Source organism: Benincasa hispida, chromosome 9, assembly GCF_027475165.1.
Source record: "Benincasa hispida cultivar pf3 chromosome 9, pf3_genome.v1.1, whole genome shotgun sequence".
In the NCBI taxonomy this organism is placed as follows: Eukaryota; Viridiplantae; Streptophyta; class Magnoliopsida; order Cucurbitales; family Cucurbitaceae; genus Benincasa; species Benincasa hispida.
In genome coordinates, this window is record NC_143486.1 from 83,634,257 (window position 1) to 83,648,422 (window position 14,166).

The 14,166-nt window shown below is 30.4% G+C and overlaps 1 protein-coding gene across 1 annotated transcript; it reads left to right on the forward strand.

The window, feature by feature from the left end:
- Window positions 1-1,750: 1,750 nt before the first annotated feature.
- Window positions 1,751-8,540, forward strand: LOC120086001 (putative CoA ligase CCL5). The gene is made up of 5 exons (XM_039042374.2): window positions 1,751-3,267; window positions 4,266-4,411; window positions 4,773-4,840; window positions 5,571-5,673; window positions 8,254-8,540. The coding sequence occupies exons 1-5, from the start codon at window positions 2,046-2,048 to the stop codon at window positions 8,365-8,367; spliced, it is 1,653 nt and encodes a 550-aa protein (XP_038898302.1). The 5' UTR covers window positions 1,751-2,045; the 3' UTR covers window positions 8,368-8,540.
- The last annotated feature ends 5,626 nt before the right edge of the window (window positions 8,541-14,166 follow it).

Genomic DNA, 14,166 nt, shown 5'->3' on the forward strand with positions numbered 1-14,166 from the left:
ATTTAGGGCATCAACCTTAACAAAAATAGTATTTGCTTTTCCAAAACCTTTGATCAGGTTTACAGAACATGATATTGTATTTACTTTTGCTTTCAGCATTGTCAACGTGGAAAAGTATTTTTTATTTGTAAGTATTGTGTGTGTAGTTGCACTGTTAGATATGGATCTTTTTTGTACATTTTTTGAATCACCCAACATAGGGAAACGATCTATGTTTCTTCATTAAAAGAAAATAATTAAAATAAGAAAAACAACATCTAAAATATACAAAAGTTACTAAAGAAATGAAGATAGATAAAAGAAAACAACAACATCAAGTCTATATACTCTCAAAGTTAAAAGAAATACTTGAAATTCCATCAATTGTGTCAATCTTCTTGGTATGAGAATTTTTCATATGCGATGGGTCAAATATGTCATTATCCTGGTATACAAAATTTGCTTCCACAATTTTCTCTTTCTCCTTCAGGGAGACTTGATTGAGGTCAACTAAGTGTTTTGACGTACGACAGGTACGTGACTAATGCCCAGTCATTCCGCATTGAAAGCATTTATTTTCAACACTCTCTGAACTCTTATCTTGTGAAGCCTTTTCTTTTGTGATCATCATTTTGTGTGGTTCTTTTGATATTTGAATGATTAGAACGACCACCACGAAAATAATAATTATTCCTTCCTCTGCCACAGCCATGACCTCGACCTCGACCTCGACCACAGGTATTAACATTCATAGTATTCACTTCAGGGAATGGTATTGTTCCAGTTGGTCGAGATTCGTGGTTCTTCATCAATATCTCGTTATTTTATTCGGCCACGAGAATACATGAAATTAGTTCATAATATGGTTAAAACATTTCTCTTGATATTGCTACTGCATAAGCATATTCGAGACATGAAATGTAGAAAATGTTTTCTCTAACATATCAGCATTAGTAATTTTCTTTATGCATAACAACAATTTTGGACTGATTTTAAATAATGCAGAATTGTAATCATTTACTGATTTAAAATTTTGTAGCCTTGAATGCATCCACTCATTACGAGCTTTAGGAAGAATGACTATTTTTTTTATCATACATTTCTTTCAAATTTTTCTACAAGATACAAAGATATTTTATTGTAAAATACTCCATTTTTATTCCCTCGTGGAGATGATGATGAAGGGAAGTCATAGTTTTTGCTTTGTCCTGATTGGCTATCGTATTTCCTTATTTATTTGTTTCTTCCATGTTCATAGCATCAAGGTGAATTTCAGCATTGAGCACCCATGACAAATAATTATTGTCATCAATGTCAAGGGATATGAATTTTAATTTTGTAAGGTTTGTCATGACAACATTATCACAAAATATTGTATTTATATTCGAAATTTAATATGTACTAAATATGCAAAATAACATTTAATTTATTAATTATAACGAAGAGATAACTACAAGACACGTAGATGAATATTGACACGTAATTTTTAGAACACTAAACAATCAACATCTATTTATTTTTATAATATTTATAATAAATATATCCATTGAACTCTCGTATTTATGTTGAAGTTGCATGTAAGTAGAGATTTGGCCGGAAACATTTATTTGATAAACCGCACTCGAACCTCCACTAACAAAAACGCCAAATTCCGAACGGTGTTCGGATCGTTTACGAAACATTACCGACTTGACATAATAGAAAAAACGTGTCACCGGCCAATAAATACAAACAAAATAAACAGAAAGATATTCAATTTAAAAGCTAAAATAAACCAAACATTCAGACATTTTTATTTTTCTCACGTTCCAAATTATTGTAAACAAATTTTCCAACATGCACACACACACATATATGGCAAAAAAATTATAAGTCGGAACCAATACTAAATACATGCCTGTTACTATTTTATCTTTCTCGAAACTAAATTATTATTTCAATTTAGACCAGTCAACGGCGGCGGCTGTACCACTCCTATACAAGAAGCAAATCTGAAAGTCTCTGCGACCAAAAACTCAAGTCTCTAAACTTTCAACCTGAATATTCATTTTTTATCCGACCATTTCATGGCGGACTACGGCGGCCAGAATCTCGAAGTGGATCCGAGAAGCGGCTTCTGCAAATCCACAAAAATCTTCCACAGCAAACGCCGCCCAATCCCACTTCCCCCCAACCAATCCCTCGATGCCACGACGTTTATCTCTTCCCGCCCTCACAACGGCAAAATCGCCCTCATCGACGCCACCACCGGCCAACACATCACCTATTCCGATCTCTGGAACTCCGTCGACGCCGTCGCCTCTTCGCTTTCCGACATGGGCATCAGAAAAGGCCACGTCATCCTCCTTCTTTCCCCAAATTCCATCTACTTCCCCATTATTTGCCTCGCCGTCATGTCCATCGGCGCCATCATCACTACCACAAATCCCCTCAACACTCCTCAAGAAATCGCCAAACAAATCGCCGATTCCAACCCGATTTTAGCCTTCACTACTCAACAACTAATCCCCAAAATCGCCAATTCCAAATTACCAATCGTCATAATCGACGGTCAAATTCCAAAATCCCCAATCAAAATCGTGTCGACATTGAGCGAAATGATGAGGAAAAAACCAAGTGGGAGTCGAATTAAGGAACGCGTGGAGCAAAACGACACAGCGACTCTGCTTTATTCCTCTGGAACGACAGGGGCGAGCAAAGGCGTAGTGTCGTCTCACAAGAATCTAATCGCCATGGTTCAAGTGGTTGTGACGAGATTCAAACTAAGCGAAGGGGAAGGGACTTTCATTTGTACGGTCCCGATGTTTCATATTTACGGCCTTGTGGCTTTCGCTACGGGGCTGCTTTCTTCGGGATCTACAATCGTTGTATTGTCAAAATTTGAGATTCATGAAATGTTGTCGGCGATTGAGAAGTACAAGGCCACGTATTTGCCTCTTGTACCGCCGATTCTGGTGGCGCTCGTGAACGCCGCCGAGCAGATAAAGGGAAAGTACGATTTGGGGTCGTTGCACACGGCGTTGTCCGGCGGAGCGCCGCTTGGAAAGGAGGTGATTGAGGGTTTTGTTGAGAAGTATCCAAATGTTGCAATTCTTCAGGGATATGGATTGACGGAGTCCACCGGAATTGGGGCGTCCACTGATTCTTTGGAGGAGAGCCGCCGGTACGGCACGGCGGGGCTTCTGTCTCCAAGCACTGAAGGGATGATTGTTGACCCGGAAACCGGTGAGGTTCTTCCCGTGAACCGGACTGGAGAGCTTTGGCTTAGAGGGCCCACCGTAATGAAAGGTAAAGAAAAGTGGTCAATGGCCGACATGATTGAAATTTTGAATTGAGTTTATCATATGCATCTTGTTTGGATACTGCAATTTATTATTTCATTTTTTTAAAGAGGAATCTTTAATTATTTTTATAGAACAGTGGAATTTTAGCTTTGAACTTTGAAAGATGGCTTTATTTCTTCAACATTTTACACGTGTTTTTTGGTCTAAACTATGATACATACTCCAAGGATAATTCAATATCTGTTTCGTATATTTAATGCATTGTATCGTATGCATGTGTATATTTTATCATGTTTGAAAAATGTTGTTTATTAGTCAAAAACTTTTATTTTTAAAATTACTAGTTATTATTTTTTGTCTAATAAATCTCTACGCTTTAACCTAATTCCTGAACGCCTATTGTGACATTGTACTTTTAATTTAATATACATTAGTTCTTTGAATTTTTAAAAAATGTTTGAATATCTTAGCAGCCTACTAACACAAGGTATAATGTTCTGTTTGCATTGGTCTTTTTGTCGTAGGTTTTTTTTTAAAAAAATTACTTTTCTTTTTGGATGATTTTCATATTTTCTAACGGAAGATTATAATTTATAGCTAAATTCTAACAAAAAAAACAAAACAAAACAAAACAAAAAAACATTGCTTATAAATTCTTAATGTTAAATAATCAGAATCAAATTGTTATCAAATGAGACATAGATGATCTATATCTTTATTTTCTTTAAAAAATCTGTTTGATCTATTAAATACTTTGAATATGATAGACACAAACATAAAAATTGACAAGTTTAACGGCAACTTTGTTTTTATTTTTCTGTTTTCAAAATTTATGATTTTTTTTTTCAATTGTTTATTATGGATTTCATTTCATATATCTTAAAGAAATATTTGAATTCCTACTCAAATTCCAAAAACAAAACTTTGATAGATACTATTCTGATAGTAATGAATTGGATCGATGTTCCGTTTGCATAATTCGTAGTGACATCAATTTTGTAGGGTATTTTGGTAATGTGGAGGCGACAACTTCAACACTTGATTCAGAGGGATGGCTGAGAACCGGTGATCTGTGTTATATTGATGAAGATGGTTTTATTTTTGTGGTTGATAGGCTTAAGGAACTCATCAAATATAAGGGTTATCAGGTAATTTACATTCATTTTGTTTCTGAAAACCATATACATTATTACTATTATTTTTATTTTTCCAAAGGGACAAAAAGAAAAAAAATTATACATTGTTTGAAAATCCAGCAACTATTTTTCTGCTATAAAATTTAATTTATATTTTTAAAAGGTATAAAAACATTGCACTGCCAAAGAAAATTCATTAACAGCAACTTTTACTCTCTTTTTTTTTTTAATTAGTTTTCCCCCTTTTTGTAACTTTTATGAGAACATTTTAGAGAACATGTCTATTTGCATATTTTCCTCCTCTAAAAATTGCATATTTTATTATTATTTTTTTATATCCATTTACTAATTTAATATTAATATTATTTTGTAGGTGCCTCCTGCAGAATTGGAGGCGTTGTTGCTTACTCATCCTAATATCTCTGATGCAGCCGTGATTCCGTAAGTTCAACATTTTTCGTTTTTCGTTCTTTTTTTCCTTTAAATAGTTCGACGAAATTCTTGGAAAATTGTTAATTAAAATTACTAAAATTATTTCTGATGTTTATAATCTTATTTTTTTTTTCCCGAAAACTAAAACCTAAAAATTACATGCTTATCAAAAAACACATCCATTTTAGGCAAAGGCCCACCACAGAATACGATAGTGTAGGATGAGATAATATATTTTAGGATAAATATCAATTTATATTCCTGAATTTTAGGATCGTATCAATATAAATCTCAAACTAATAATTGTATCAATTTAAACCCTGAAGTTTTATAATTGTATCAACTTAAACCCTCCATTATGTTTTATTTGGATACACTTATAAATATTCGGGGTTTAAATTGATACACTCATAAAAATTTAAAGTTTAAATTAGTATACTTATGTTTTTTTTTTTTTTTCAATACAATGTAACTTTTAAAATTAAAAATAAAAAATAAAAAGAAAGAAGTGAGCATAATTTCATATTCGAGGTGATTGAGGTTGGAATGAGTGGATACGACTATAAAACATAACTTCCATCACCTATTAACTTCAACTAAATTAATGATTCTCGAGACCTAACGACTATCCAGATTAAACACAATTACTCATCTTCTTAAATGTTTTATATGTGGGTGTATTGTCACATTGGACGCAAAAAATTCCTAAAGTTGTGAGTTTTCCCCATTTTAATTCTAGATATCCAGACAAAGAAGTTGGACAGTTTCCAATGGCGTACGTGGTAAGAACGGATGGAAGTGATATTTCACATGAAGATGTAATGCAATTTGTGGCCAAACAGGTTAGTGATTACATTTACATTTATAAGTACTTTTATGGCGTATTTAAAATACATTTTTAAGTATTTAATTTAAAAAATAAGTCATTTAAAAAAATTGGAATATTCGTCAACTACTCAAAATAGCTTTTTTGAATGTATTTTGATTAATTTTTATCAAAAGTGTTTAAATTTTTTTTAGCAAAATTAGCTTTTAAAAAATATTTTTTTTCTCAAGTCAATCCAAACGGGCCTTTAGTGAGTGATTTTGAAATGGTTAAAACCGCTTTTCTCATGTTAGAGATTACTACGAAACACAACTTTAATCCTTCATAATCAACTCAATCATTAATTATATACTTTTAAATTCAATTTTCAAACTATTAAAATTGATTTTGAATTATTAAAAGAATGTTTCTTAGTGATTTTGAAAAAGGAAAAAAAATAATTTTAATTATTTTACAAACACTCCCAAACATATTCATTCTATCAGAGGTCGTTTGGTTTAAGGTTTCATGGATGACTGGAAATAAAACATGCTTGAAAATTAAAGATGGTTGTGTTTTGTTGTACATGTAAATGCTATTAGAACTTTATGAACAAAAATCATGTTTGTATTTAGTTTATGAAAGTAAGCATGAATTTTTTTTATAATTATAATAGATTAATATGTTAACCAATAAACAACATTCAATATATCGATATATGAAGCAATAATAATTTTAATTATAAATATTTTAAAAATGAATATTTATAATTAAAAATTAATCAATTAATATATTCAATAAACGTCATAGTAATTATAATCTAATACCTAATCATTTTTATAATTAATTAACTTCAACATTATAATTTTAATTCTTAATTAAATAATATAATAATACATATTTTAAACAATATATTCTATAAAAAGTTAAAAAAAATAAATAGTAATATGATATATTAATGAAGAATATTAAAAAAATGTAAATATGATAGGCTAATAATGAATGAAGTAATAAAAATTAATAACAATGAATAACTAACTCATCAATAATGATTACATGTTCATAACAAATGGTCAAATTAAAATTAATCTCAATAAATAATTACTTGGTTATTAAAAAAAATAATAAAGTAATAAATTATTGTTATAGAAATAAATTTTTTGTACTAATTAAATTTAACTAATCCTAGTTTATTAATTAAATGTATTTAAGATATTGTTGGTAATACATTATTAATTTATGTAAAAAATTGATTGCATTCATTTAATAAAATTTTATTATAAAATGTTTTTATTAAATTAATATTAATTACTTAACTAATTAACTAGGTTTAAAGTGAAATTATATATAAAATAAATACATATAAACAAGGGAAGAGAGAAAAAGTTTTCTATGTGGTAAATGAGAATGCCTGGGATTTGGAATGGTTGAAAATTGTAAAACAAATTTCCATGCAAAAAAACTCTTCAACCAAACGACCTCTCATGGGTTAGGTTGGATTATGAACTCTTTCGGGTTGTATTGAGTTCAAATAAATGAAAATTTAATGGATTGAGTTGGTTCATGTTTATCTAAAAAAATCCAAACTAACCCAAATTTATTATAAACTTTAAAATGTATATTCTTTTTACCTGTGATATAATTGGATGTATATATATTTATTTTAGTTTTATTTAATTTCATTAGTTTTTGTTAGATAATTTATTATCCAACCACTCTTAAAAATAATTTTTTAGCACTTTGGAAAAATATTTTACATTATATAAATTGAAATTGGACGGTTAATCTTGATTCAAATATGAAAATAATTAAATCAAATTTTTACATATTAACATTTTACTTTCTTTTAGAACAAAAATAAAATTTAAATAAATAACACGTGTAACTCAAACCAACCCAATCCAAACGTTTCGTGGTTGTGTTGGGTTGGGTCCATTTTTTTTTAATGAAGGTTATTTGGGTTGAAGAAACTTACAACTGAACAATTAGGTTGAGTCGAAAAAGTCCTTGAACCCAACTCAATCAAACTCACGAACACCCTTACACTATAATTGTAGTAATACGAATAAATTATCATACTATTTTCATTAATATACAATCTAAGTAAATAATAATAATAATAAATAAGAACAATACACATATATGATCTTTATCAAAGGAAAATTAATATATATTTTTTTTTGTTTAAATATTATTTTGGTCCTCATACTTTTGACTTTGGTTCATTTTGGGTCCAATATTTTTAATGTGTTCTAACTTTCGTTCATTTTAATCCATATATTTTCAAAATATTTATGGGGTCCTTGTATTTTTTAAAAATGACTATTTTTCTTCTTTCATTTTTAATTTTATATCATTTTAAGGGACTAAAATGATCACTTTTGTTAAAGTTCAAAGATCAAAACAGATATATGAATAGTATAAATATCAAAATGAACAAAGTTAGAAAATACAAGACCAACGAAGTAGTATTTAAATCTATATTTTTAGTAGATGAGAATTGAGGATAATACCGTGGGTAATTGTATATATATTTTGTAAATAGTGTGGGTATTTTTGTGTTTGGGTATGATAATAAATTTATAAAACTGAGATGGGTGGAGGTGCGGTTGTACAGGTGGCGCCGTACAAGAGAATCCGGCGGGTGGCGTTCGTGGATTCCATTCCCAAGAATCCGTCCGGTAAGATTCTGAGAAAGGATCTCATAAAGCTCGCAACCTCCAAACTCTGAATTTAGGCAATTGGTCTTCCAACAATCTGGACCGTTGATGAGACGGCCAGATGCTGATTTGAGATTGTCATGTTCTTTTTTTCTTCTTTCTTCCTTTTTTTTCCCTTTATGTATAAATTATCAGAAATGAAACGTGAGTTGCACTGGGAATAAAACATATTATATTGTTTAAAGGGGTTAATTAGAAAATTGAGGTACTTTTGGAAATAAATTAAGTAAAATGGGTGGTTTTGGAAAGAAAAAAAAAAAGAAGGCAAAATGGGTGTTTTTTCTTTTCTTTTTTTTTAAAAAAATCTTTTATGGAATGTTCAAACTCCGTCAAAGAAAAAAAATCTGACACGGATGACACGGATGACGACCTGACAAGACTGATGACGTGACCAGACACGAGGGATTCCTTAGATTTTCATTGTATTCCTTTCACTTTTTCACATTAAACCCCAGCAACTTCTTCTTTTTTCCAATTAACCCCAAATTGTACTTTCATCTACCCAAATTTCTTCTTCTCTTAGAATTTCATCCCTCTCTTCCCGATTCAAAATTCAAAACTTTCTTGCTTGAAACATTTATCCAAGATTTGGTATAAAATCTTCTTTTTATGTGAGTTATATTTTTATTTTTCTTTTATGTAAGTTGTAATATTTTTATTTTATTACAAAATTACATTAATTTATCCTTTTCTCGCTCGTATATTTTTTAATTTGGCGACTATTTAATTATAGTTAAGAAATTGATTTTGTTAGATGTTTAATTAGTATATAATATCGTAACTAATATTCATATTCATTTTCAGGTTAATTGGAAAAAAGAAGGCACTTTAAAAAATAATTAGACATTTAAAAAGAGTAAAAAAAAAAAAGTGTTTAATAAACTCAATTTTATTATAAATATTATAATAAATAGATGCTCATCCTAAAAATGGACCATGTGTTCTCACAAATTTATACTTGATTAGTGTCCTAATAACCACATCTTAATTGCCACAAGTTCTATAAATAGTGAGCTTTTGTGGCAGTTGAAAAGAGGTGCAAAAGATGGGTGAGAAATCCAAAGGTTTTGAGAGGAAATTTCTATTTTTATATATTTACATAATTTCTTATATTTTTTATATTTTATTTTACTTATTAAATTATATTTTTTTTCATATTTGTGTTTCTATTGTGCTCATCAATTTTACAACACATTATTAACACGAGCTCCTATCATTTTCTCCGCTAAAAGTAGGTCCTAAAGATATGTCGTTTTTTTCTTATTCGTTATAATTAATAAATTAAATGTTGTTTTGCATGTTTGGTACATATTAAATTTTTAATATATATATATATATAATATTTTGTAATAGTGTTACTATGGAAAATATTACAAAATTAGATTTTGTAGCATTTGATATTAATGGTAATAATTATTTGTGAGTCCTTTATGCAAAAATAACCTAGATGTCATAAAAATGTGATCATCAAAAAATAATTTTCCTTCATAAAACTCATCGTAAAGGATGCACTTGAGGCTCTAAAATTTTAAATCAATATGCTAGAGGTTGAATGAAATAACGAGTTATTGATTAAAAAAAATATAATGAATCTCAGCCAACTATAGCAACAACATTCCTATAGTGAATGTTGTGAATTTTTAATAATCGTGGATTAAAAATCATGTATTCGACCAACTGAAACAACATCATTCTCTGAAGTGAATGTTGTGAATTTTAATAATCGTGGTTGAGATTGTGGTCATGGTCGAGGTCATGACCGTGGCAAGGGAATAAGTTATTATTATTTTTGTGATGGTCGTCATAATCATTGAAATTTCAAAAGAATCACACAAAATGATGATCACAGAGGAAAGACTCTATAAGATAAGAGTTCAAAAAGTGTTGAAAATAGATACTTCCGATGAAAAATGACTGGGCACTGGTCATGTACCTGTCGTATGTCAAAACATTTAGTTGATATCTATCAAGCCTCCCTGAATGAAAAAGGAAAAATGTAGAAGCAAATTTTGCATATCAGGATAATGAGATATTTGACTCATCTAATATAACATATTTGGATGTGACACATTTTTTTCAAATCTCCTGAAGAGAAAATTAGCATAATTGATGGCATAACAAGCGTTTCTTTTGATTTTGGGAATATTTTAGTGTTAATGTTGTCCCTTTTTTTCTATTTATATTTTTTTCTTGGTTAATATTAACTTTTGTATATTACAAATGTTGTTTTTCATATTGTAATTATTTTTTTAATGGAGAAACATTTGGTCATTTTCATATGTTGGGTGATTAAAAAATGAGCAAAAAAATCTATGTCGGACAGACAGTGCAATTACACACACAATACTTACAAGTATAAAATATTTTTCCAAACTGACAATGTTGGAAACAAAAGTCAATACAATATTAGGTTATACAAACCTATTGTAGAGTTTTGAAAAAAAAAAAATTATTTTGTCTAAAGGAACAAAATTTACAATTGACAATGCATTGTTCTCTAGTCAATCAAAAAGAAATTTACTTAGTTTTAAAGATATACATTATAGCAGTTATCACATTGAGATTGATGGAAAGAATAATATGGAGTTTTTTTTTTTTTTTTTTTAATCATACCTACTGTCTCATATGAAAAATGTATAATGAAAAAGTTGTCTACTTTATCTTCTAGATTATATTATACTCATATACGAGTAATTGAAACATATGCAACAATGAACTTGAAGTTCATGAATCCATACATATTTACAATTTGGCATGCCAAATTAAGTCATCCAGAGTTTATAATGATGAGAAAAATTATTGAGAATTCAAATGGACATCCATTGAAAAGCCATAAGATTCTTCAACTAATGAATTATCATGTGATGCTTACTCTCAAGGCAAATTAATCATTAGACCGTCACCAGTCAAAGTGGGGACTGAATTACCTACATTTTTAGAATGAATTCATGATGATATATGTGGACCTATTAATCCACCAAGTAGACCATTTAGATATTTTATGGTATTAATAGACGCATCCAACAGATAGTCATACATGTGCTTATTATCAAGTTGAAATCTTATATTTGCACGATTACTTGCTCAAATAATTAAGTTAAGAGCACAATTTCCTGATTATACAATTAAGACCATTCGTCTTTATAATGATGGTTACATCCCAATCTTTTGATACTTATTATATGTAAATTGAGATAAGTGTTGAACATCCTGTAGCTCATGTTCATACACAAAATGGTTTAACAGAATCATTCATAAAATGTTTGCAGTTAATTGCTAGACCATTGCTTATGAGAGCTAAGATTCCTACATTTATATGGGAGCATGTTGTTTTGCATGCAACGTCACTTATACGCATTAGACCAGTAACTTATCATAAGAACTCACCATTACAATTAGCCTATGGCTATGAGCCAAGTATTTTCCATTGGAGATTTTTTTGTATGTGCAGTATATGTTCCAGTTGCTCCACCACAACGTACTAAGATGAGTTCTCAAAGAAGGTTAGAAATATATGTTTGATATGATTCTCCATCAATTATTAAATATCTTGAACCCTTGATGGATGATGCATTTATTGGACGATTTGTTGATTGTCATTTTATGAGACAAAATTTTCAACATTTAGGGGGAAGAAATAAGAAGTTGGAAAAATAAATTACATGGAATGCATCATTATTGTCTCAATTAGATCTCCGTACAGATCAATGTGAACTTAAATTTTAGAATATAATTAATTTACAAAAAATAACAAATCAGTTACTAGATGCATTTGTAGATGCAAAAAAAGTAACTAATTCACATATACCAGTTGCAAATGTTCCATCGAAAATTGATGTCTCAACACAACAAGTTGTCACTAATGAGTTTGGAACACGTCAGAATTGTGGTAGACCAGTGGGTTCCAAAGATAAAAATTCTCGAAAAGGAAAAACAATTAATAGTCAAGAAGACTTGATTGATGATATAAATACCCATGAAGAAATTCATGACATGACTAAGGAAGAAGGTGGAATACATAAAGATAATAATGAGATTTCAATAAATTATATCATAAAGTTGCCCTTAGAGTGTTGCAACGCTGCTCATATGCAGCCCGAGGCATCACAACGTTGGGATGAGTGTTGCAACACTGCTCACCCCAGCTTAGCAACGCGCGCGTTGGAGTCAGTTCACGCGAAAGGTCCAATTCTACTGGTTTTCAACCATTCTGATCTGGTTCAACCATCCTTGGATCGATTCAACATATTTTGAAGGCTTGGAGGTTCGGTTCGGGTGGTTCGGGTCAGTTTGTGCGGTCCATAATAGTTTTGAAACTTCTTTTAACTTGTTTTGTAATAATTTAGTTATTATTGCTTGCTTAGGATGCCAAAGTTGAACCATATAAGTGTTATTTGAATATTTATGCATGTGATGCATGTTATATTTAAATGAAAACATGTTTGTGCATATTGTATGCCATGTAGATTTAAAATCCCACCATAGGAAGCATGTTACATGTATTGGATATATGTTATAAAATGTTATAATATATAGTATGCATGTTTAGCTCTTTTGTTTAATATAAGTGTTATATTGAATGTTGAATGTTAAGGATGCAAAACACGTCTATTTTTATAAGTTATAAAATTGAATTAGACATTAAAATCCATAACAAAGATAAGATACATGCTCATGTAGGTTAAATATTTGTTTTAATAGTTAAAATAAGTTGTTATCTTATAAAACACGGTTACAAACTCAATCGGCATATAATCCTTTCTAAGGCTGGAGGTTTTTAAATTGACAATCTACGGAACACCTCCTACCTGGGGATTATGGCCGAAGAATTGAGCGTCGTTAACTAGTTTTATAAGCGTACGTGAGCGGTGTGAGGTAATAAAACGGTTTATCACCTAGACATCGTAAGTTAAAATCATTTTATAAGCGTTATACTTGGATAAACTATAAAAATTTAAGGTTGTTTAATTAGCCAAAATAAACCTGGTATAAATATACCCAAATAATAAGTAGAACACTTCAATGAGAGTTTAATAACATATATGATATGGTGTTAGAACGCTTCACTAGGAGATTAATAACATATATGATATGTTGTTTTTAGCTCTCGCGTCCCTAAGAGTTCACATCGAGATTCATGCTTCGCTTCATGTCGATTATACCCCAATTGCTCCATTCAAAAAGTGTTTGCATGAATCAAGATCTAGGTGAATAGAGGAAGTTGTTCACAAAAAAAATCAAATACACGATGTTTTGATTTTAATTCTCACGTCCCTAAAGAGTTCACACCGTGAGATTCATGCGACACTTCGTGTCACCTTAGGAGTGACCTCCATTCGGAAAGTGTTTGCATGAGTCAATATCAAGATGAATAAGGAAAGTTGTTCATTGTAAAATCAAATATGTGATATAATGATTTCAACTCTCATGTCCCTAGAAAGTTCACATCATGAGGTCCATGCAACGCTTCATGTCGATTATACCTCAAGTGCTTCATTTTGAAAGTATTTGTATGGGTCAAAATCAAGGTGAATGGAGAAAGTAGTTCATAGTATGTGGGTGAAGGATGTGTGTCAACGTGTTCTGTGGTCTCTTTCGTTGGTTTGGACTGTGAAATTCATATGTTGTGACTGCTCCAGCTTTAGGTGGCTTTTTCTAGTCGTTTAAAGATGGTTATCCCCTCGGAGGGTTGTAACGTAGGATTCAGAACAACTCAAGCTCTAGAAATGGATAGGATTTCTTAGGTCCATTCCCAACTTTGACTCTCCAATTCGGTAGCATCGTTGGGGCCGACCTCTGAAGTCTGAAAA

Bases quoted from the DNA above. Each gene is read 5' to 3' on its own strand.
- LOC120086001 (XM_039042374.2), top strand. From the start codon at position 2,046: ATGGCGGACTACGGCGGCCAGAATCTCGAAGTGGATCCGAGAAGCGGC. The intron at 4,412-4,772 runs GTAATTTACATT...ATTATTTTGTAG, and splicing joins TCAAATATAAGGGTTATCAG to GTGCCTCCTGCAGAATTGGA. The intron at 4,841-5,570 runs GTAAGTTCAACA...TTTTAATTCTAG, and splicing joins TCTGATGCAGCCGTGATTCC to ATATCCAGACAAAGAAGTTG.